This window comes from Ambystoma mexicanum, chromosome 3q (genome assembly GCF_040938575.1).
Source record: "Ambystoma mexicanum isolate Mex_15411 chromosome 3q, UKY_AmexF1_1, whole genome shotgun sequence".
Lineage (NCBI taxonomy): Eukaryota > Metazoa > Chordata > Amphibia > Caudata > Ambystomatidae > Ambystoma > Ambystoma mexicanum.
Genome location: NC_090926.1, coordinates 398,351,146 through 398,374,216, shown reverse-complemented (window position 1 = coordinate 398,374,216; position 23,071 = coordinate 398,351,146). Strand labels below are relative to the sequence as shown.

At 46.9% G+C, this 23,071-nt stretch overlaps 1 protein-coding gene across 4 annotated transcripts in view; it reads right to left on the bottom strand.

Annotated features, from left to right (window-relative positions):
* Window positions 1-1,744: 1,744 nt before the first annotated feature.
* The window catches only part of FLT4 (fms related receptor tyrosine kinase 4), a 394,600-nt gene continuing 373,273 nt past the window's right edge, over window positions 1,745-23,071 (bottom strand). For 3 of the 4 annotated variants that reach the window (XM_069654085.1, XM_069654087.1, XM_069654088.1), the window contains 2 exons: window positions 15,579-15,664; window positions 1,745-5,488 (listed from right to left, as the gene is read on the bottom strand). In XM_069654085.1, coding sequence (XP_069510186.1) covers window positions 5,257-5,488; window positions 15,579-15,664 — 318 coding nt within the window. In that variant the 3' untranslated portion in view covers window positions 1,745-5,256. The remainder of the gene's footprint in view (window positions 5,489-15,578; window positions 15,665-23,071) is intronic. The other variant, XM_069654086.1, reaches the window with a different exon arrangement.

The window sequence follows — 23,071 nt, the reverse complement described above, 5'->3', positions numbered from 1 at the left end:
TATTCGTCAGTTCATCACGGATCAATCGGAGTATCTTATTTTCCTTAGTCAGGCAAATCCCTCTGATGTAACACTTGAAGCATTCCCACAGCATCCCAAGAGAGGGTTCGAGTCCTCATTGTGCTCAAAGAATGCCACAATTTCATGCAGGGCATTGGATTTGAACCGCCAGACCCTTCTTCCTGCTAGACCCACCTGCAACCTTGCAAACCAGGACAACCAGGGAGTGATCAGAGAGAGTTCAGGGAAGAATCTGACACCCACCCATGGAGACCCCACCGTTACGGGACACCAACAGGTAGTCGAGCCGTGAATTTGACCCGTGCACCCAGGAATGGAAGGTGTAATCATGATCATCCCAATGCTGGATCCTCCATGCATCCACCAGGTCATAGGTCTCACACATATTACAAATACACTTCCTCACCTTGGAGTGGGGTCCCCTACTTCCGCCAGATCTATCACGGGCAGGGTCAAGGACCGTATTTATATCCCTGCCCCACAAGGGCACGTAGCAAGGTTGTCTATCACTCAGTCAACAAAGCCAGCATCATCCACATTAGCCCCATATGTGTTGACCAATGCCACTTTCATGCCCTCTAGGATGCCACATACCATTGTTCCTGGAGAATGGAAGAAACAAGTAGAGCTTCATGTGTTGCTGAACTGGACAGATTAACATTTCTTGACTCGCGGACTCCTGTATCCTTTAGGCCCACCACAACAAGTGTGTGGGGTTGATATTTACCTGTTTCTTTTTCAATGTAAAACTGATACACCCCTGTTTTCTTTTGGTCTGCAATGCTTTCAGACCTACTTTAATATATTGACTGGTATATCCGGTGCAAGGCTGCGCAGGGAACCGGAGCATCGTCTACCTAGATTCATTGCTTAGCCTCTGTGCCAATGGTGGCATTCCCTCCCTGTCACCCAAATTGCTTACATCTATCTGTGTAGTTCTCTGTGAAGACTCTACTGGAGGATATAGTTACGTTTTTGGAGTGCATTAGAACCCAATGGTGTACGCCAGAAAACTACACGCAGCCCACGTTGTCCAATGGGATGTGAGTTGGCAGCCATTGCGTATGTCTCCATCAAGAGTGAACTGAGCGTGCAGCGTGGATGCAAGGATGCAAAGAAAGGGGCAGAGAGCGGAGACGCTGAGCAGGAGAGCAGAATGAAATGGGCACAGCGAGGTGGCAAGGGCCAGACCATGGGGAAATGGCCCAAAATGTCGACCTCACTATTGCGACGGCCGCGATGCCCGACATTTTTAAATTCTTATAAACACCCCCTTTACACCACATATATATGTAGAGGGGTATGGGATATTATATTAATATGAGGGGCTGCAGGGGTCTCCCCCGCATATCTATGTGGTGGAAAGGGAGTTTAAAGAAAGAAAAAAAAAGTTGGCATTTTCATCCGTCGCAATTGTGTGTGGTCGCAGTGATCACATAGATCTGACCATGGCTAGATAGACGTGACGTGGGAATGACTCGCTGGCCCTATGATCCGTTTCCAAAGGCATCTTTAATGTATTACAACCAAACTAATATGAGCTGGTATGCACCCTGTCACGAACATACCGAGGAAAGGTGAAGACATGTTTTGAAGCATGCAAGGATCTAACGTTTCCCACTCACACAAATGATAAAGGTGTCTAAAAACAAAACCCTACACAATAATCCTGTTGTGTTCACTGCGCGTTGTATATTCACACCAGACAACGCACTAGGAGGACTGAGGGAAACAGAGCCCAGCATCCGACTTTTATTTGCATTTATTATTTTTGCTTTAAAAAATATTTTTCTGAATTGCATTGACTCAATACAAAATAGTAAATTACAACAAAAAAATCTTTTCACTGTTTTGCTTTACTTTTGATCTTTATAGAGCAGCGTAGCCTAGCACGGCGTCCCTTATGTGGGAAAATACACAGCCTTCTCGCCCCCTCCCACACAACGCCCCAGCCATCTTGCCCAACAGAGGGACCAGCGGACAGGCTGTGCTGTTTACAGCGATACTTATATATCTGTCATAGAAAACAAGGGTTACACGATCATACTGTCTCTGTCGCTGACTCATAGGATCCTTGGCCTGTGTGACCATACACTGATTTATACAATGGGGAACGACACCTGAACGGTGAAAGCGCAGTATAAGGACGCGGTAATATAAAATATACATATATATATATATATATATATTATTTGTTTTAATGGCACCCCTTTGAATGTCCAGTCTTCCAAGAGGAGCCAATCCATTCTCCTAAAGTTCTACATACCTTACATGATGTAATCAAAAATGTCTGGGGCGCGCACCACACTCCCCGGTACCCTCCCCTCTGTGGATGTGTAAATGCCAAATGAATAGTACTTGATGGAATCATTGGGGTAGTGTGACTTTTAGTGTGACTTTTAGAAACTGCATTCACAAGTCATCGTCATACTCATGATTCAGTAAAAGTCGAAAACTCCAACCTAATCAATTCCCAGGCTGCCCCTTGTTCAGGTGTGTGCGCGCAGCCGCACCCACATACACAGGTCCTTTTTAATTATCCTTACGTCCGAGGAGGCCCTCAACATCGGCAACCAGGTGCCATCTTGCTCCGCTGCGATCGCCCTCCTGGTGCTTTACTACGACATGCAGATGCCACCCTCTATAGTCCAGGGAGAGACGATTCTGTGCCCAGTGTGGCCCCCAGAACCTTGACAGCATCCGATGGGTTTCTGGGGGAGGGGCCCTCTAAGAAGCCCAGAGCATGTCCATAGCTGAGCAACATGGAGATTCCCTTGGCCACTAAAGCATGAAACAAATGTCAGAACCCCTTCTTCCTGATTACCTCCAAAACCTGAAACACAGACTTGCTGATGACGGAGGACTTGTCTCCAACCAAAGTATTACTTTTTGGAGGAGCTTCCTGTTTAGAGGAACAGACTACACCTACCACAATGCACACAAGATCAGTAATGACAAAGCAGAAAAGACACTGCACAGCGTACACATTTATGAGATGCAACTAGAGAAACGATCTGTTTCCAAACCATGCAATTTCAGCCCAGTCCGTGGAGGCCTGGCATTCCGAAAAGATGAGCCCGTGGACCCCAAGTCAAGGAATCCACTTTGTGGTCAACAATCGGCTTCAACCCCATCTTTCTCGGCGAGCAGACCCCTGGAACAGCGCTGTGATATTGGGGTGGAGATCGCGGTGCGGCAGCCATTGCTAAATGGTTTAGTCCCACGAAATTACGCTGGCATCCTATGTCATTTCCCCGTCGCCTGATAGGACAGGCGAAACACCAGCAGCAGATCACAACCTCATTTAATGTTGTTTGCTTCGATGATATGTTGACCACGAATAAAGACACAGCCACATATTGTAACACAGACTAGAAAAGAATGACAATCCACACACCACACCGTCTAACCAGGATGCGCAGTGGACAATTAAGGCATAATACAAAGCGTGGAGTTTCCCATTCACACTGGAGCATTGTTTAATGATGGAAAATATAGAGCTCAGCTGTGCCGCATAAATCCTGCAGAGCAGTTTGCGCCAGTGAACTTGCTACCTACCCTTCCCGCCGATCGCCCGGCCACAGATGGTACCCATTCCAACCAGTAGGCTATGGAGGGAGCAGAAAATACTCAAGCAGGGGACATGAAAAGGCTTGGTTTTGCGTATGTACTGCCCGCTATTAAGTAATTGTACCAGGCTGGCACAAAATTGTGTTGAGTTCCGTTGGCTTCCCTAATGCTTTTCTGAGAAGGAGAAAGAGGTAAGGGTCTTGAGGGTGCCACTCCCAGTTCTTTGTGTGTTACTGTTTTATCATCAAAATCTCTGGTGCTGTCAGTGTGGTGCCAAAAGACCCCAGAACGGAGACTCATCTTCGCCTACTGTCATCTGCCCCAAGACCCGTCTGTAAGCTGCGGGTGGGAGAGGGTGGGGGCTGGAGACATGTATGTCCCCATCCTAATGGCCAGGGCTCTTGTTCTAGACAGGAAGGGTGTGATAAACTCTGTGTCATGGGTCAGGGCATCACCTCCCCAGTTTTGGACGGTCCATTGCAAATCTTTAGGAAGAAAGAGGTCACTTTCATCCGGGTTTCACCCAGAGAGCAATGGACAGACCGAACGCCCGAATGCAACCTCTATTTCTTAGACCAGCGGGCTACAACCTTTGGCTCTCCGGGACTTCAGATTGCCCACAAAGGCTGCAGACTCCTTTCCTAGACCCTTCTTTATTGGCAAGCCCCTTGGAGAGATCAGAAAAGGGGAGGACTGTCCTAAGCCTAATAAGCAACCACCATATGCACTGCTTCGCATGGGTAGCTGTGATCAGCTTGATTTCCGCCTTTCTCTGGAACCTAGCAATATTCCAAGTGTTGTGTTCAGTTGTTGTTGCTGAACAAGCCTTTCCTCTAGGCAGCCAAGTGTGCCCTCTTAACGTTGACAAGTTCCCATAGTTCTTACTGGGTGTTGTGCAGGACACAGAGTGTATTTCTGCTCTTGGATTCCCTGCGGAGGGATCTGGTGCACCACTAATGTATAGCACAGGCTTTTGATGTCAGTGGATCGCCCTCAGTGTCAGAGTGGAGAGTCACAACCCCAGCGATGGATAGGATTCGCACACATAAAAGCCGACTCATTACGCAAGTAATGCCCCCTAGCATATACTTAATGCCCAGAAACCCAGCCGAGCGATGCCAACCCAAGGTATCCTGCCCATGCTCACATCAGCCTCCTGTATAGCTGAGCTCACAGGTAAAAAATGCAGACCCTCTCCACACATGTGGCCAGCTCATGGTTACTTCCAGGAGGGCTAGCAGTGTCCCTTTCCCCTACAGTTTGACTATGCAGTTCTACAGCCACAAAAACCATTTGCACGTCAGAAACATTGCCCACCACTGTGAACCAATCAGAGACAAGGATTTCAAAACAGAGTGCTAGAGTGAATACAAAGAGTCTGTGCTGCGTACTGGCTCGCCGCCTCCCTGCTCCCTTCTGCAGCGCGCTGGTGGTATAAGTGGCGGTTCTCAGCCAGGAGGAGAGCCTTTAATTAGACAATGTTGCCAGGGGATTTCCTCATTAATGTCTGTCGCTGCCAATGGCAAGTGCCCAACCTCCCTCACCCGCCAGATGATGTTTAAAATCCTGAAGGGCACTACAGTCATGGTGTAGGGCAGGTGCAAGGTGAAGCGATGGAGCGCGGGATGTCCTGATGCCTTGACACCTGCCTCTGGCCTGGTGGCTTCAGTAATCATCTGAGAAGAACGAGGCGTGGATGGTCCTCGGGCTGGTGGTCTCTCCCGGTGGGGTGTAGCTGTCCTCCTCCAGTGGCCCTCCAGAGTGTTCTGACAATTCGTCGTACTCGCTGTTGTAAAACGTCTGCCCCCCAACGTGGGAGTGGTAGGGCGGCCGACACCTGCTCCTGTGGCCTGGGTGCTCGGACACAAAGTCAGTGTTTCTGCTGGATCCTTTGCTGCTGTGGAAGAGACATAGGGTCAGGATGGGATCCCAATGCATGCAAAACATTATAAAAGTGCCAGACCTCTCCTCGACCAGGACTGCAAATGTCCACTGGAATACTTATATTTTATTTTGTATTACGTGCACCCACCATGTCATTTCTACTTGCTGCCAACCACATTGACACAAACCTCTCGGGAAACCATGCTGACCAACATCCTGAGAGGATGGCGCCCTATTCAATTCTATCTATTTTTTTTTTATTTTTTTTTTTATTTTATTGGTTTATTACAAACCTTTAAAAAAATAATTTCTCATTTACAAACTGTTAGGTAAATTCGATACATTTCTTAACATCATCTTAGAAAACAGAAGGCATTAAGTGTTTCAAAATAAAAGAACGTGCCCTTCAATGATCATTCATGTCTCTCACTCATTATCATTCCTAAGACTCTGTGTTATCTTATCCAAAAAGAATGATAATGCAAATGTTAATTTTTTGTTAATGCCTTCATGCAATATCTGCCACTGTCAATTCTATCTATTAGGTGGGGCTTGTTGTTGTTGTTGCAACCTTTATGCATTATTAGATAAGAAATCCACAAAATGGAACAACCGGGCTGAAATGCACAACATTTGTAACAAACTCATTTCGTCAGCACATTCCATTCACATTCTGAACACATATCCCGCCATTTTCAACAGTCTTAGTAGGCGATGATGCTTCAACGCGACGAAAAAGCCAACACGATTGGCATAGGAGTACTGTTAAAATGGAGACGGGGTGTGAGGAGGGACACACAGCCTGGGCGTGTTTTTTGGCTTTTTGCACACCAGTTGACCCCCCCATTATCATGCTACTGCCATTACCACCCACTACTCATCCCTCTGTGCCCAAAACACACCCTCCGTTGGATCTCTAGGAGCTCACTATGTCGTCCAGTAACATCAAACTAAGGGCGTTTATGGGAAGGCAATAGCTATTTCAAAGCAGTTTTTTGAAAGGTAATGGCTTACCTGTGGCTGTAAAACAGTTCATAGTTTACTAAAAATGTCTAAACCAAGTGTGCCTTCAGGCTCTTGATTTATATGCAGTATGTGTTCCCGCGCATCTGCTCCATTTACCCCCTGTTGCCATCATTATGGAAGAGTTTGGCAAATGCCAATCTGATGTGTATACACAAGCCAAAACTGTTGGATTTGCCAATGCTTGCTGGATCTTGTTTGAGAAGTGCCTCCAATTATCTGATGAAAAATATTGGATGACCATCACCACCCTGAGATTGTGAGTCCCTTTATAAGCTGATAGTTCTCTGCGAGCAACCCTGGAAGTGTCTTTATTGGTGGCCAGTCTCCATCACCAGGGAACCCTGCCAGGTGAACCTGTCCCTGTTGCCTTCTCAGCTCTTCAGATGACTATTGGGGGCTTATGTAGCTCTTTTCTTAATTCTTTCAGTGAATCCTACCAGTGCAACCCTCTGTAATTCTAACCATGCGGGTGCCTTCTCCATGGTGTCTCTGCTGGCTACCATGGCTATCTGGAATGGCGAAAAATGTTGCCTTGACGATAGCGAGTTCCATGGAGCCAAAAGTGGAAGACAGGTTGTAGAGAATATTGTGAAATGACTGATGTTGTTGTACTTGCCCATGGGTTTTGAAGTAACAGAACTCGAGGAGTTGCTGAACTTCTGCTTTGCTTAGATGTTTACTTGTGGCTTTAAAAATGTTTTTTGTGTTATTTTAAATTTAGAGGTTTCATTCTCTTGCATTTTTTGTGTGTGCAGATTCTATTTTAATAATGTTACACTTGAGGGAAAAGTCTCTAGTTTAGCCCCTTCTACCAACTCCTAAAAGCATTTTAGGTTTTCACATTATGTTTTGTAGGGTGTTTTCATTCGGTAGTCTTTCGATTAAGCCTGATTATTTTGTTTTTGCCCCAAATTTTAACAGGTGAGGTTTTGTCTAGTTTTGAATCCGTAACATATTTTTTTCTTTTTTTGTCAGATGAGTTATTTGTTGGATTTTCTTCCCGTGGGGAGGAATGTTCGTGTTTGGAGGGAGCTGTCTGAGTGTCCTGCTTAAAGTATTTTTGATTTTGTTTTTAGCTTAATCCCAATTTTCCCTACCTTTTTTAAGTCTTTAGAAAAGCCATGTGTGTGCTTCCAGCTGGATCGGTACCCCCCATGCCCCCCCTCTTTTAGCCTTTGAAACAACAGACGTCACTTTGCAAGGAGTCATTTTGCACCCCCCCTTCTCACAATCCCTTTAAGAAATCCAGGTATCCAATAGGCCCAGAAAGTCACCTAGAGCCAATAGAGTCCTATTTCTACAGTTAGCCAAGAGCAGCCTTGCCCAGGCAGCCGGCAAAGGGCAGAGGATGATGGCACCCTGTCCCTCGGCTACGGCTACATCAAGGTAAGGGACGTTTATTGGTGATACTCTGCCATTGTGATAGATTATTGCCAAAAGGATATTTTGGCAACACTACTAATCTGCCACACTGCTAGACTTTGCCACTAAGATTGTTTTGAATGTGAGGCTTTGCCACTATAAGTTATTGCCATTGTGCGATTTTGCCACTGAGGTTGGGATCATGTGAGATTAAAATGCAGCGAGCCATTGCCATTATCGGTTTTGTCACAATCTGTTTTCACAAGTGAGATTTTCTTTTGAGATTGTGCCAATGTGAGACTTTGCCACTATCAGTTATTGCCATTGTGTGATTTTGCCACTGAGATTGTGATCATATGAGATTATACTGAGGTGAAGCTTTGCCACTGTCCGTTTTGCCACTATCAGTCTTTGCCATCATGATTGTTTTAATGTGAGATTGTGCTAATGTGAGACTTTGCCCCTAACAATTTTGGGAACTATCAGTTTCGCCACTACCCCTTTCGCTATTGCCAGTTTGCCACTATCAGTTACAGCCATTATCAGATGTTGCCAATAAGATTGTTTTAGCGTGAGACTTTGACACTATCAGTTTTTGCCAGTAACAGGTTTCGCCACTATCTGTTTCCCTACAAGCACTTCAGTTTTGCAGCTATCATTTATTGCCTTTGTCGGACTTTGCCACTAAGAATGTGGTAATATAAGATTGTACTAATGTGAGACATTGCTACTGTCAGTTTTTCCACTACTGATGTTGCAGCTGTCAGGTTTGCCAGTATCACTGTTTGCCAGTACTAGATTTTACCATTGAGAAAGTGCTCATGTGAGATTTTACCACCATAAGGATTTCCACTGTAGGGTCTACCCGCTGCTCTGTCCAACCACTGTCAAATGTAAACACAGTGAAGCCTTCCCAGTGAAAGGATTTAACACAGAGTGTTTGCTGCTGTGAGTTTTGTCTGCCACTGTCAGGTTTCTGTCACTGTAAGATGACTGACCTTGAGTTTCTACCACTGTGTCGTTCCGCCCCTCAATACTCTGCCAATGTGAAAAAGCTGTGTCTCGGTGGAAATTCTGCCAGTTTGAAACCTGGCACTGTAAAACTCTGCCATTGAGTGGCCTTGTCAATGTAATGAGTTTCCATTGTGGAGCTCCGCTCGTGTGAGTCTTTGCCATTGCAAGTCTTCGCCACTGTAAGTCTCTGCCAATGTCCATCTTTCTCACTGTGAGGCGACTCCCATTAAGAATCTTTGCCATTGCGATTCAATGCCATTGACAATCGCTCCAATTGGGAGTCCTTGTCAGTGTGAGCCTTTGCCCTTGTGAGCTTTTGCCAGTTAGAGTCCTCGCTATTGTGAGTCTCCCATGCTGTGATTCTTTGCCACTGGGAGAGTCCTCCAATAGGAGGTTTTTGAGGCCTTGCCATCATAAGGCTGTACCACTTAGAGACTGTGCCACTGTGAGGGTCATACCCCTATAAAGCTTTAGCCCTGTGAAATTGAGCCCATGGAAGGAACTACACTTGTGAGGCTTCCCCACTTTCATCTGCCACTGTGAGATTCAGCCACTTTGAGATCATACCACTCTAAGATTCAAATATTATGAGACCATACCGCTGTGACATTTTGCCAGAGTGAGGTTTTGCTGCACCCCTGAGATTACACTCCAATGTCTTAGCCAGGCGACACCACCACCAACCAAAATTGAACTCGATTGACCCTTGTGCCGCATAGACAATTAGACCCTGCCACACTGTGCCTGGCCATTCTGCGCCCCTGAGGCACTGTGCCCTGCAGTAACCCTCCCTGCAATATCCTCTTCACGCTATCTCACCCCTGCTGCACAATGCCCCTGTGATATCCAGCCCCTGCAGCATCCAGCCCCTGCAAAATCCAGCTGCTGCGATATCCAACCCTGCAATATCCAGCCTCTGACTTCTGCGATACTGTGCCCCTCTGGCAGCTATCCCTGTAGTATTTTCTTTCCCCACAGTATCCTGTCTGATGGCACCGAACCTGTTACTGATAAACACTATGCGACTGAACAAAACACAATTAAATCTGTTGAGATCCAGCAACCAAAGACAGAACATTAACCCAATCAATATACATCAAATCCAAAGAAGAAACCGACAACCAACCAGAAAGCCCTATACCAAATAACCAAATGCTCTACAAAAAGCTACGCACCAGGAAAGACCAGCGCATAAGAAGATGCCATAAAAGAATAAACCAGACAGAGGAGACAAATCATCTCAACCCACCACGCAAAGGAGCCAATGAAAACCAAAGAACACTACATTACCGCTTCCGGGAAGAATTCTGTTTTGCAAGAACACAACTGAAATCACTTTGACTGTCGTGCTACATTTCAACCCGCCATCGATAATCAATACATCGATACAAGGAAGGGTGATGGAAACACAAGAGGCAGACATGAATTGGACAGAAGAAATAGAATGGAACAAAGCGACTACAACACAGCATTCATCACTAAAAACTGCCGATAACAGGTTTGACCAACACAAACCTAGAAACCTGAAAAGCATGTCAACCCAAGACTTCTCGAACGACTCAATGAAGAAATGGAACTAACGAAAATCTCTGATACAACTCACAGACCAAAACCTAATGAAAGACAACGCATTCCATGCCAAATTACCAACAACAGTCTCAAAGGACAAACTAATCTCAGATTCACTGCAACCTAGTCACCGCCAGATCAATTGTAAAACACATAGAGATATAGAAACTCCTCAGCAATGGTGAACGGCCATCAAATTTCTGACCGAAAACTGGCTAACGGAAGAATTCAAGGTAGTCACATACGGATACCTACCCAACTTTTTAAACTGAAGCAAGAAAACAGGTGAGGAAAAAGAGGAGGAAGTCTCACTGTTGGACACAGAGACCAATTAAAGATCACACCAGCACCATCACTAAATATCCCACACTGTGAATCACTCCTCCTCCACCTAGCTATGGACCATCAAACCAATCTTTCATTCCTATTCCTCTACAGACAGCCCACATAACCCCATCTTTCACAGACACATGTGTAGACAACATAACCAACATCTGCATAAAATGGCATCAGCTGATCAAATTAAGAGACTTCCATATATGGTTTGAAGAAAAAACGATAAACTCTGCTAAAGCAATAAAATCTCAGCTATCTCACCGGAAAAGCCTTTCACCTCATCACAAAAGAAAATGACGACGAGATGGCCCACACCCCAACTCAGAGCCCCGAAGAAAACAAACAGGAAACTGTAACAAGCATGGAGGAAAAACTATGCTCAACTGAAAAAACTTGAATACCAGAGAAAGATATGACTATATAAAAAGGAAACCTACAACGCAGTAAAATGCTACAATTAACACATCGCAAAAGCAAGTGTAGCCCAGAATGAGATGTTCAGCATCATCAATGAGCTAAGAAACCTGACAGCCTGCAGCAACACAGCAACTCCCTCCCTGAAACTGTGTGCCGACCTTGCAAACCACTTCAAAAACAAAATCGTAAACATCCAACAAGCCGACAAGACTATGCCCAAGAACATAAGCAAATCAACTGACCACCCATCTCTGGATCTAACTACAGGACTAAACTACTTCTCAGAGATCTCGAAACAAATGTTTGCCAACATAGTGAATCATAGCAACAAAGCAAAATCCCCAGCATACCCGTGTCCATTGGACATCTACAAGATCATCCTCAGCCAAGAGATGCCTGCAGAATACTCATGAACCATTCTCTGGCAACAGGAGTTGTACCACGAAGCTTCAAAGCGGCATACATTTAATCACTCCTCAAAGATCCCCCAGGAACACAGAAGACCTAACCAACCACCAACCTACCTCAAACATCCCTTAAACAGTGAAACCTTTATAAATCTATGTATATGAACAAATCATGAAACGTATAGAAAACAATCAGTTACTTGAGCTGGCACATGAAGGTCTCAGACCCATCGGAGGATTCGAAACAGCACTACTATCCATCTGAGATGATCTAAAAACGAATGCCGACTCCAATATCACATCAGCGCTAATACTACAAGACCTTTCAGCAGCCTTCAACACAGTCCAATGTGAAACTCTCATCAAAACTGTCCAACTAATAAGGATTAACGAAAGAGCCATGCTATGCGTAAACTCCTTCTTAACAGAAACAATGGAAACAACCTGGCTAAGCCCCTTGAAGTCAGCACCACTCACGCCAACCTGTGGGGTCCCGCAAGACTCCTCCCTCTCGCCTCTACTCTTCAATATCTGCATGACCTCACTCATAAACCTCATCAAAAGACATGGACTCATCTGCTACAACTACTCAAATGACACAGAGATCATCCATAAAATCAACACTACTGTAAAACAAGATCAACCCCTCACCAACTGCCTCACACAAAGAAATGAATGGATGAGCACCAACTGCCTTAAACTCAACCAGGACAAAACACAAATCATTATCACGCCCACTTCTTTGGACCAAAATCACATTCCATGGCCTACCGAAATGGGAAACCTCCCAGAACCTTCAAAAGAAGTTACACATCTCTGAATATTAATGGCCAACAAGCTGACAGTGGAACCACAAGTCAATGCAGTCGTAAAGAAATGCTTCTTTCACCTATGAACAATTAAATGGATTCTACCTTTCTTCACATTTCTGCTCATAACACTTGCCGTCATCTCCCTCGTCATGTCAGGAATAGAATACGCCAACAGCATCTACCTTGGATTACCTGATCACCTCATCCAAAAACTACATTGAATACAGAATGCAATGCCAAGACTACTCCTCAGACTCAACAAGAGAGAACACATCACACCCGCATTAAGAACCCTACACTGGTTGTCAGTCAAAAAAAGGGACTTACTTCAATATCCTTTGTATAGCACAGAGAGCAATACACAGCCAAAGAGCGGAATGTATGCAGGAGTCAAATCTCCATCTACAAACTGAAATGAACCCTGAGATCCAGCAATGACAATCTCCTTGAACCAAAGCAATACCCGAAACTGAAATATGGCAGATTAGCATTCTCTTGCAGCTCAGCAAAACTTTGGAACTCACTGCCTAAGGAACTACGAACAGAACACCTGAAATGTATAACACTACTAAATACCTGGTACTTTAACTCCACCTCCTAAAAAGGAGGCCCTAACGAGAAAAAAACACCACGAAAATAGGAAATGCACCACAAACCATTGTAAACCCAAAATTAACTGGACGGGGCTAACGAAAGACAAGCAGAATATGGACAAACCACATAGTAAGAAATTCAGCCTAATCGAAACAGTGCGATATACAGGAATGCACAGACATCCCTTACCACTAACCCCACTAAAAGCCTTCAACTTTCCTACAGACTCACTGCTCAACCTCCAGAAACAACACACACATTCCCCTACACCACAAACCAGAGATCAAACAGCAAACGGCACACCTCCTCTGTAATCTCACTCAAACCAACACACTCAATCTCCAGCACTTTGTCACAGACACACAAAACAATCACATGTAGAGTCATACACTAAAACAACACCAAACCCATACCATTTAGAAGCAAGCCCAACACACAATGACCGTTTTTTCCTAACTGAAGCTACCAACAGCTCTCTTGAGTTGTGCCTCTCCCTTCCACTAGCACTGCCAACCCCATTTCCATTTCAGATTCCCATGAGCGACTGCAGACCATGAAACTGGCAGTGGTGCACAGTATAAATCTCAATAACATAACATAACTGCTCAGCTACTTTGTCAGAATCATGTAATCTCCCCCTTCTCCATGTAACTTCACTGTAATCTCTCTCATACGGCACTTCTTCAGCGGTCTGCCAGTGATGACAGCATTCCTGCTGTTTGTTCTGGGATATTGCTGCTTACTGCGCGGACTGTCACTGTAACGGTTCTTTATTCCAGGTGCGCGCAATAGCGTTCCCAGTCTTTGCTGGCAGCACCCTGCTGTGGGATATGGGGCCTGCTGTGCTTGTATACACTCCAACAGTGCTTCATTTGTTGGGTGTTTGCCAGGGCTCAGCCCTGGCACTTGTTTCTGAGCTCCGGCACTTATTATCTCAGGCTCAGATTGATTAGGATGATAGGCAGAGCATCCATCAACCCCAAAGAGCAAGTGCAAGCTGCAGTTTAACCCCAAATGTGCCGACGCTGTGGGGAGCAGCTGTGGGTGGTGGCAGCAATGGTGGGGAACTCCCCGCGCGCAGTGTCACAAGCGTGCTAGATAAAATGTGGGCCCTGGCGCTTATTTTCTTTCATATTAAGCACTTCACCCTGCCTTATCCCCACTGCCGCTGTGGATCCTGTCCAGGATGCCTTGTGCAGAAGAGCCTCTGCCCCTGCTTTTTCAAATAACCTAGCCCTAATCTTCTCTGCTCACCTACTCAGCCATCGAGTCATAGCTGTACATTGCACCCTGACTCACTATATCCTGGCGCATCCCTATTCGATCTCTCAGTTTTTAGTCTCCGCTTTCTTGGTCTCATCAGTGGCTAGAGCCCATCACTTCATTGAATGACTCTGGATGGGGCACAGCCAGAACGTTAAACAAAGACTGGGGCAGCCCTACCTGCGATTAGGTTTTGCTTAATCTCAGTATGCTCACAGCTCCACCCTTCCTAACAATGGGATCCTCACCGGGGTTCACCATAGCTGCTCATTTAATTAGATCTGTTGGATAAACAGCTGCAATCGCAGCAGGATATGCATTTATTTCCCTCTAGAATTCCTTGGGCTGTTTCAGTGCAACCTGGTCCACAATACTCTGCTGCCCCTCACTCACAGCTACCCTGCCCACTCCTGGCTCGCCCGGCCTCTCCAGTCCCATTCAATCCACTCTAGCCTGGCCAAAACTCTTGTTGCTTTCATGGGGTGGAGTCCATGGAGAAATCACGATTAGGCCTTCACAAATGAAAAGCTTCTCTTGAAAATATGACATTCAGAGCTGGTGTGTGGTGTGATGATGAGGACCATAAGGTTGGAGACCCGAGCTCCGGAAAGGCTGAGAGTTGGAGTGAGGGGATGAGAGGTGCATGTTATGCGGGCGCCTTCCCAGTGGAACGGGGTTCAATTGCTTGCGCGCCTTTGGGGACAAAGACAGACTGGCCAATGATGAACCTGGGGGATCGCCAAAAGCTCTGGTGTCTCTGACATGCAGTGTCCAGATGGCAAGCGGACTTAAAGATGGGCAACCTTTTAGATGCGCCGACCCTTTCTGCAAATCTCGCGGTTTCCTGAAAGACTCGTCCGCCTTTATTAGGGTATGCAAACATCTGGTGTGGCTCGTCACTCTGCATACAGGCTCTTTGAGAAAATAAATCCAAACTGACACAAAAGTCTAAGAGTCTGTTACGCTGCTTTAACCCCTTAAGTGCCAGGCTATTATGCAAGTCTACGCAAAAAGGACGAGCATACTCGTCCTTGGCACAAGATCCTAGCCCGAATATTCACTGAGGCCTGGGCGCTTCATCGGGCTGCCTTTCAGACACCTTTATTAGGGGATACAAGTCATACAACTAAAACAACCAATCAAAGGTGGGAGATACACCATGGCTAAGATGAGACAATACAGCAGCAGCACCACATCACTCAGGGATGGCGACGACTCGGCCCTTCACCACAGGGATATCACATCACACCATTCTGAAGAGAATGAAAGGGAATTTGGGACAGGGGACAGAGTCCTTGAATACCTGAAGGCACCGTCGGTCCTGTGTCTCTTCTCTAGTCTTTCAAACTCCTCGGAGGCCAGCACCATGCCGCTGTCTGTCTGGTTATCCTGTAGGGAAGAAAGAAACAGCAAGCTTCATGTTGCACTGCTTAACACATGCCTTCCAATGTTATCCACAGTGGTATCCCCCGCCCCTGCATCTGTGGCAGACCCTCCATGGGAAGAAGAAAGGTGCTGCTAATCTGTGACATCCGGGGTGGCATTCTGAGCAGGGGCGTGCGCCGGTGGACTCAGGGGTTGTGTTAACCACACGCTTTGCTCCCTGCTCATCCTCCTTTAGTGAAGGGATAGACCTGTGACTGAGGTAAGTGTCCATGTCTGGGCCCCGGGATCTTACCTGTCCTCCTCATTCCTTCTGTTCCATTTCAGTCTATACTCTGAGGGGTGTCAGACCCGAGCAGACCATTGTTTACCAATCTTTTTAAAAAAAAGAAACATATTTTTGTATAATTGTAGATCTGCCTGTGTCTGTGGTGCGGGCTATAGATCCCTGGTCCACACCCTCACCACGCCCTGTCTGTAAACATAGCCCGTTTGCTAAATATCTGAGTTCTCTCCCCACTAATGCATGCAAATAGCCATTTTGGGGTTGGTGGGCGTGGGAGGCGAGCTTCGATTAAGGTGGTCCGTGAAGCAGGCGCACCCCGCAATCTGGCCCCCGTGGTTTAGTTGCCCTGGAGAGAGCGTGACCCAACAAAGGAACCACCTGCTTTGAAATGGCCAGGGGACTGGATGCATGGAGCTATTGCAAGCCTCTACTTTATCAATTGCTAGGTAATTGAGTGACCAAAGGATTGATCAAAGGTAGGAGAGGATGAACGGGGACCCTAGGGGCGGAAGGGAACATTTGACTTGTGAAGCTCTGACCAGGATGTAGATCTGTGATGGTGTAGTTGCCTAGCAACACATTCCTCGCATCACATCAACTAGAGAGGACACGAACTCTGATGAGGGGAGGGTATACCTACTAACAATAGACCCATCACCACCGTCCCCTTCTTACTCAAAATCCTTGATCGCGTGGCCTACCTGCAGATACAGGACTACTTGGAATCTAGCCATCTCCTTGGCCTCAAACAATCCGGCTTCCGACCCAGTCAAGGAACTGAGACTGCGCTTATCGATCTCAAGACACAAATTGAGGTCATTAAAGATAATGGCAAACTAGCCCTGTTACTCCTTCTTGATTTATCAGTGGCATTTGACTTGGTCAAACACCAGATCCTCTGCCAGCACCTCAAAACTGCTGCTCACTTTTCGGACAAAGCTACCTCATGGATCAGTTCATTTCTGAAAAATAGGTCCATGAGGGTCTTTTCCCCTTCCGCCTCAGCTGAACCCTCACCAGTCCTATGTGGGGTCCCGCAAGGATCTTGTGTTTCTCCCACACTCTATAATGTGTTCACTAAACCCCTTTTTGACATATTGGACTATCTGGGTGTCACATACAACAATTATGCTGATGACACCCAGATACTCATTACCATTACGGATGACCACACTATAGACACTAAGGCTTTGAATGAGGTCTATCAAGTCATTCAGGCTTGTATGGCCCAACATGAGCTCTGTTTTAATGATGATAAGACAGAGCTCCTCATCCTCGGCTCACAAAACGGGTTTAACAAACTGGACCTGGCCTTCAAAGCCTTTAACATTGATGGTAACACCGTACAAGTCTCTCACAACACCAAAACCCTCGGAATCTACCTTGATTCCACACTCTCGCTCAACAGACAAACTAATTCTGTCATTTCAGCTTCCGCATACACCTGTAAATTGATTTCAGCTTGTCGCCTTTTCCTCACCACTTCCAACTGCACCATACTTGCCAGGACATTGGTTATGTCCAAACTGGATTATTGTAATGCACTATATCTGGGGACTAGCCAACACAACTTAAACAAACTCCAGGTTACTCAAAATAACACCATTAGGGCCGACCTTAACTTCCCTAGCTCTTCACACATCTCAGACACTAGGCGAAGCCTTCATTGGCTGTCAGTCACCCAAAGAATATCACTCAAAACGCTTGCTCTCACACATAAATGTGTAAACAATCAGGCCCCCACATACCTGGCTAACCGCTTTGCTCATCATTCCTTGACACGCCCACAGAGATCTGCCCAAACTCACAGTCTCATCGTACCTAGATACAAAGTTAAAAAAGCAGGTGGGGTGAGTTTCCCTGTCCTCGCAGCTAAATTATGGAACTCTCTGCCCATCCCTTTCAGGAGCAAACCCTCTTTCCACGCCTTCAAGCACAAAGCCAAGACATGGCTGGCGACCCAAGATGTCTAAGCCGGTTCACTCTACATTAACTCTGCATGTACACTATTGATTTTCTTATCGTCCCTGGCCTGCACTAATTTTCTAAGTGCTGCCTCCCTTATGTACAGTCTTTTATATTTTTGCGTACTGCTTATCTTGACTGCTTACCCTTGCTCATGCTTCTTGTAAATATGTGTATTGTACACTGTGTAACTCTACATTGTTGTCTATATGTAACTGTAACAAATGATATGTGCCCAGATGCCTTTGGGCCAGTCGCTCACTACAAATGAAATAATCATAAACAAACATAAACTCCAGTAGCAGAAGGAAAGTACCTGCAAGGCTGCATTATGGGAAACAGAGTCTAGCCCCTCAGTGGTAGAGAAACACGAGTGGTGACTGTGGACCACTGTATGAAGAGAACAATTATCGAGTACGGTTCTACGTGTTCTGAAAGACTTTATTTATAAAGTCTGCATTTTGTTCGTGCAGTTTTTTTTGGTGAACCTGAATTCGACCTGTTTTTTTGGTTTTGTTATTGGGGTGACCTCCATACCCACCCCCCTACTCATGCCCCCTTCTGTGTCTTATTAATCCCCTTCTTCCTATCTGCTGGGGCGAGGGGATGGTTCATACAGATATAAATATCTGGATTCACTGGAAGGGGTTTGTTTGGGGTGGTCCCTAGGCAGTCATGCCCCGCATCTCTGATTATATGGGTCCGAAAGGGCAGCCAACCTTTTAGTAGGAGTGTGTTGTTGTTTGGATCTTCAGATAAATTGGCTGCTATTTTTTTCCTGAGTGAAATGTTCCTCACCACACTAAAAAGGAGTTGCCAGGCTCACTAATCCAAGTGGGAATTTAGCCTCCAGGGGAGTGGATGTTTTAATTGGTGTTGGACATGATCTACGTGGATCGTTTCAGCCTCAAAAGTATTGATTTTGATCAGGATTTCGTGGATCTCAGTAAGATGGCAGGTTTTTGGAGACCTATTTGGGATGCTGGAGTCACTTGAAGGCTCCTTAATTTCCTGGCGGGCCTTAGTCGCTCTATTTTGATTCTTCAAGCTGTGACTGTCCTTTTTTACTGTCCACATTAACTGGGGACAGGGAGTGGTTCCTCAGGAGACTTAGATTTACTGAGATAAAGCGTCTCCATTCCCATAAAAAACTCTTGCTAGAGTACATCTTTCCAAATGATGCATATCTTTCCTTTGTACTTGGTCCAGGGAATTTGATATGATAATGATATGTTATTCCATTTATAACGAGCCTGTACACAAGTACATCTAAGCGTGACAAGACAAGGGAGAGAAGACAGAGGGAGGACAAGACAAACGATCTTACTAGGTCTTGCGTCATTCAGATCGTGCAAGTGTGCTAATGAAAAGTGCAGGGGGAACGGAGAGGGGTAAATAAGAGGGAAGGGGGGAGTGCAGTCAGGGCACAATGCACTGAGTAAGTGCAGCCAGGGCAGCGCAGCTCTGGGTGAGTGCAAGGAGGCAGGGGACTTTAAGGGTTACAATTACATCCCCTAGGCCCAGAGGCAGTGCAGGGGGGACTGAGCACGGAGAAGCCTGGTACTCAGTGAGACTCTGAGGGTAGCCAAGCAGCCAGACGGCGCAGCAGACAGGTAGGTCAGCAGGGGCGGGAGAGAGAGAAAGCAGAGAAGAAAAAGAAGGTCTTGAGCTGCTTCCAGAACTTCAGATGGTCCGGCTCAAGTTGAGAAGGCAGGGAGACCATTCCAGTGGGAGACACTTGCAGAGGAGAGAGATATTCCCCCGACTCTCTGCCTGGAGAAGTGTCTGACCCGGAGGTGGCTGACGGAAGAGCACGAGAAAGAAGGTATTTTGGAAGAGAGAGTTGGATGTAGTGCGGCTCAGGCCCCAGAACGCCTTTTGGACGATGCATAGGGTCTTGAACTTGATCCTTGCAGCCACCGGGAGCAAGTAGAGAGATTTCAGGGCTGGAGAGATACAGTCCCTGGGCTTGAGGGCAAGGATAAGTCTTGTAGTCTTGTTCTGGATTAATTGCAGAGAGCAGAGAGTAGAGAGTAGAGGAAGGTAGATGGGGGAATAAGGCTGTTGCGGTAGTCCTGCCTAGACAGAACCAGGGCTCTGGAGACAGTGAGCTTCTGGGGGAAAGTGAGAAAAGGAAGACTACTTCTGAGGAGGTGCAGCTGGTGGTGGGCCTTCTTGGAAAGGTCTGTGATGTGAGGAGAGTGGAGTCGAAGATGACATCAAGGTTTTTTGCCTCAGCAAGGCGAAGGAAGAGGGCCCAAGGAGGGCGGCCAGAGTGAGAGAGGGAAATCGGAGCAGGGGTCACAATGAGAAGGATATCCGTTTTACCTGCATTAAGGCAGAGATCGTTGGAGGCGCACCAATCCTGAATCATAGATAGGCAGTCAGAAACGAGCAAGAGAGGAGAAGAGACTGAGGGGAGCCTGAAAGAGAGCTGTCATCCGCATAAGACTAAAGTTTAGAGGAGATGGATAGAGAAGGTAGAAATTAGGTGGGCCAATGAGACAAGTAGACATTGAAGAGCAAGAGTGAGAGGATAGAGCCCTGAGGAACACCACATGTGTAGAGAGAGGTAGTGTAGAGTAAGGACACAAGTTGGACCTGGGAGGGTCGGTCCAGGAGGAAGGAGGTTAACCACTCCAGGGCCTGAAACGTGATGCCCAGGTTCCCACAGAGTCGATTGATCAGGATGGCCTGATTGACCATGGCAAAAGCAGAGGTATGGTCAAGGAGGGTGAAGACCGAAGGAAGGCTGGAGTCAAGATTAGAGAGCAGACCTTTACAGGTGTTCAGGAGAGCAGTTTCTGTGCCTCTGGATGCCCTGAAACCAGACTGATGGTCATGGAGACAACCAACAGATTTAGTGTGGAGAGTAAATAGGGAGATGGCCAGCTTTTCCAGGAGTTTGCCCAGAAATCAGTGATAGAAATCGGGCGATAGTTTGCCAGACTGGTAGGATGGGCAGAATGATTTTTAAGGAGGGTGTGCACAAGGGAGTGCTTGAGGAGAGAAGGGAAAGATCCAGTGGCAAAAGAGTGATTGCAGAAATCGGCCAAGGCTGGAGCGAGATTGTCAATGTGGTCCTTGATGGTTCTGGAGGAGCAGGGAACGACATTTTCATAGATGGGGCTTGTCTAGAAACAACATCAGGTGTTCCTGGAGAGAGAGGAGAAAGGAGGAGAGAGAGAGGGGGCCGAGGGCGGTAGAGAGAGAGGAAGAGGAGAGTGACGACAGGATGTCCTGAGTTTTAGTGGTGAAGTGAGAAGCCAGAGCTGTACAGTGGGCCTAGAATGGAACAGGAGAGGTGGAGACGGCAGAAGGATTCACCAGCTCCTTGCAGAGTTTGACCATGTTGTTAGAGGCTTCAAAGATGGTGGCTTAGATGTGGACTCTCTTTTTGCACAGGACAGAGAGTCTGTATTTCCTTTGAAGCAGGCGGCATTCCACTTTGTCAGAGTATGTGCCCGAAGCCCTCCACTTCCTCTCAGCCCCGCTGCACTTGCGTTTCAGGGTTGTGAGGTTGGAGTCATACCAAGAGTTACACTTGAAGGTAGGCTTCAGACAAATTCTCATGACAGGGGCAAGGATGTCCAGAGTGATGGAGATCGAAAGATGCAAGTTAGAGAGGGCTGTGTCAAATTGTGAGTCAGCCACAGGAGACGGAGGAGAAGAAAAGGTAGATGCAAAGGCATCCTTTGACATACGCTTCATGGGCTGAATGACCGAGAAGGCCAGAGGCAGAGCTGTGGTGGGCTTTGCCTGAGGGACAGATAGTTTCAAATGAGAGGAAAGCAGAAGTGGTCAGTCCAAGATAGAGGAGTGTTGAGAGGGTTACAGAGGGGGATGTCTGAGGAGATGAGAACATCCAAGGTAGGTCCGGCTGTGTGTGTCGATCAGAGGCTAGAATGGAGAGAGAGAGAGTGTCCCAGAGGAGGGATTAGAAGCATCCAGGTGGATGTTGAGGTGTCAGAGGAGAGAAGTTGAGAGGTAGAGGCAAGGAGAGAAGAGGAGAGGTCAGCCCACTCTGAGAGGAAGAGGGCAACCTGGCTAGGTGGCCTGTAGATGATGGCCACTGTCAGAGAGAGGCCAGGAGAGTTAAAGAGCCTGCAGACCCGGCAATCAAAGGAGGAGTACGCCTGCGCAGGAATGACAGAAGCAGGGACCCACTTCGTAAAGATCAGGGCCATGCCACCTCCAGGTCGGTTGGTTCTGGGCTCAGAGAGGAATTTGCAGCCATCAGCGAGGAGAGTGTCAAAACTCATGACAGAACTGGCCGTGAACCATGTCTTGGTGAGAGCGTGGACAACCAGGTCAAGTTCTTCAAGGGGGTGGCACATGCCAGAAGAGTGTTTGACAACAGGGCGAGAGTTGAGAGTGGCGATGTGGAATAGTTTGCCACATTTGAGAGACTTCTGGGGTGGGGGTACTGGCTTCAGGCACACCCAGCAGAAGTGGTACAGAGGCCCGAGAGTGGGCAGGGGTGGTAGCAGGATGTGGCACAATAGCCAGAGAGGAGGAGGAAGAAGGAGGCGGCAGAGGAGCCATAGAGGTGCTAGTAGGAGTAGCGGGAGAAGGAAGGAAGTTAATAAGACGCGGGAGACGCCTATCAAAAATGAGGAGATTGGGCTGAGGGCCCTGGACCAAGACGGTACAATTCAGATAGACATTAATGATGGTCTTGGAGGAGTGGAAGCAGGCCACGAGGACCTCCCACTGAGTGCCACCATTAATGGGAGAGGGAGCGATAGGAGAGAGAGATGAGACCTTATGAAGAGTCCATAGGTCTGAAGACAAAATGACAAAGAGGATGTCGGTTAGGGTCTCTCTGGAGGAAGCGCTGATGCCAGGGTTGGAGACCAGGATATCCCTCTTGAACCTACTTCCTACCAGACTTACAGAGAGGGATAGGATAGGAGATAGAGTAGCAGTTTCAGAAGATGGGAGAGATTGAGAGCACCATAGAGGGTGTTAGGAGGCAAAAGGTAGCCTGAGGGAGGAAAGAAGCACACACCAAGGCCGAGCACCACGGGGGACAACAAAGCCACGGGGGGCAACAAAGGGGAGAGTTCACACAGAAGGAGGAAGACAGGAGGCAATGAGCAGACAACCACAGGGGAATGCAGGAGCAGAATGGGCAGAAGATGGGGGAGGAAGCACATTTT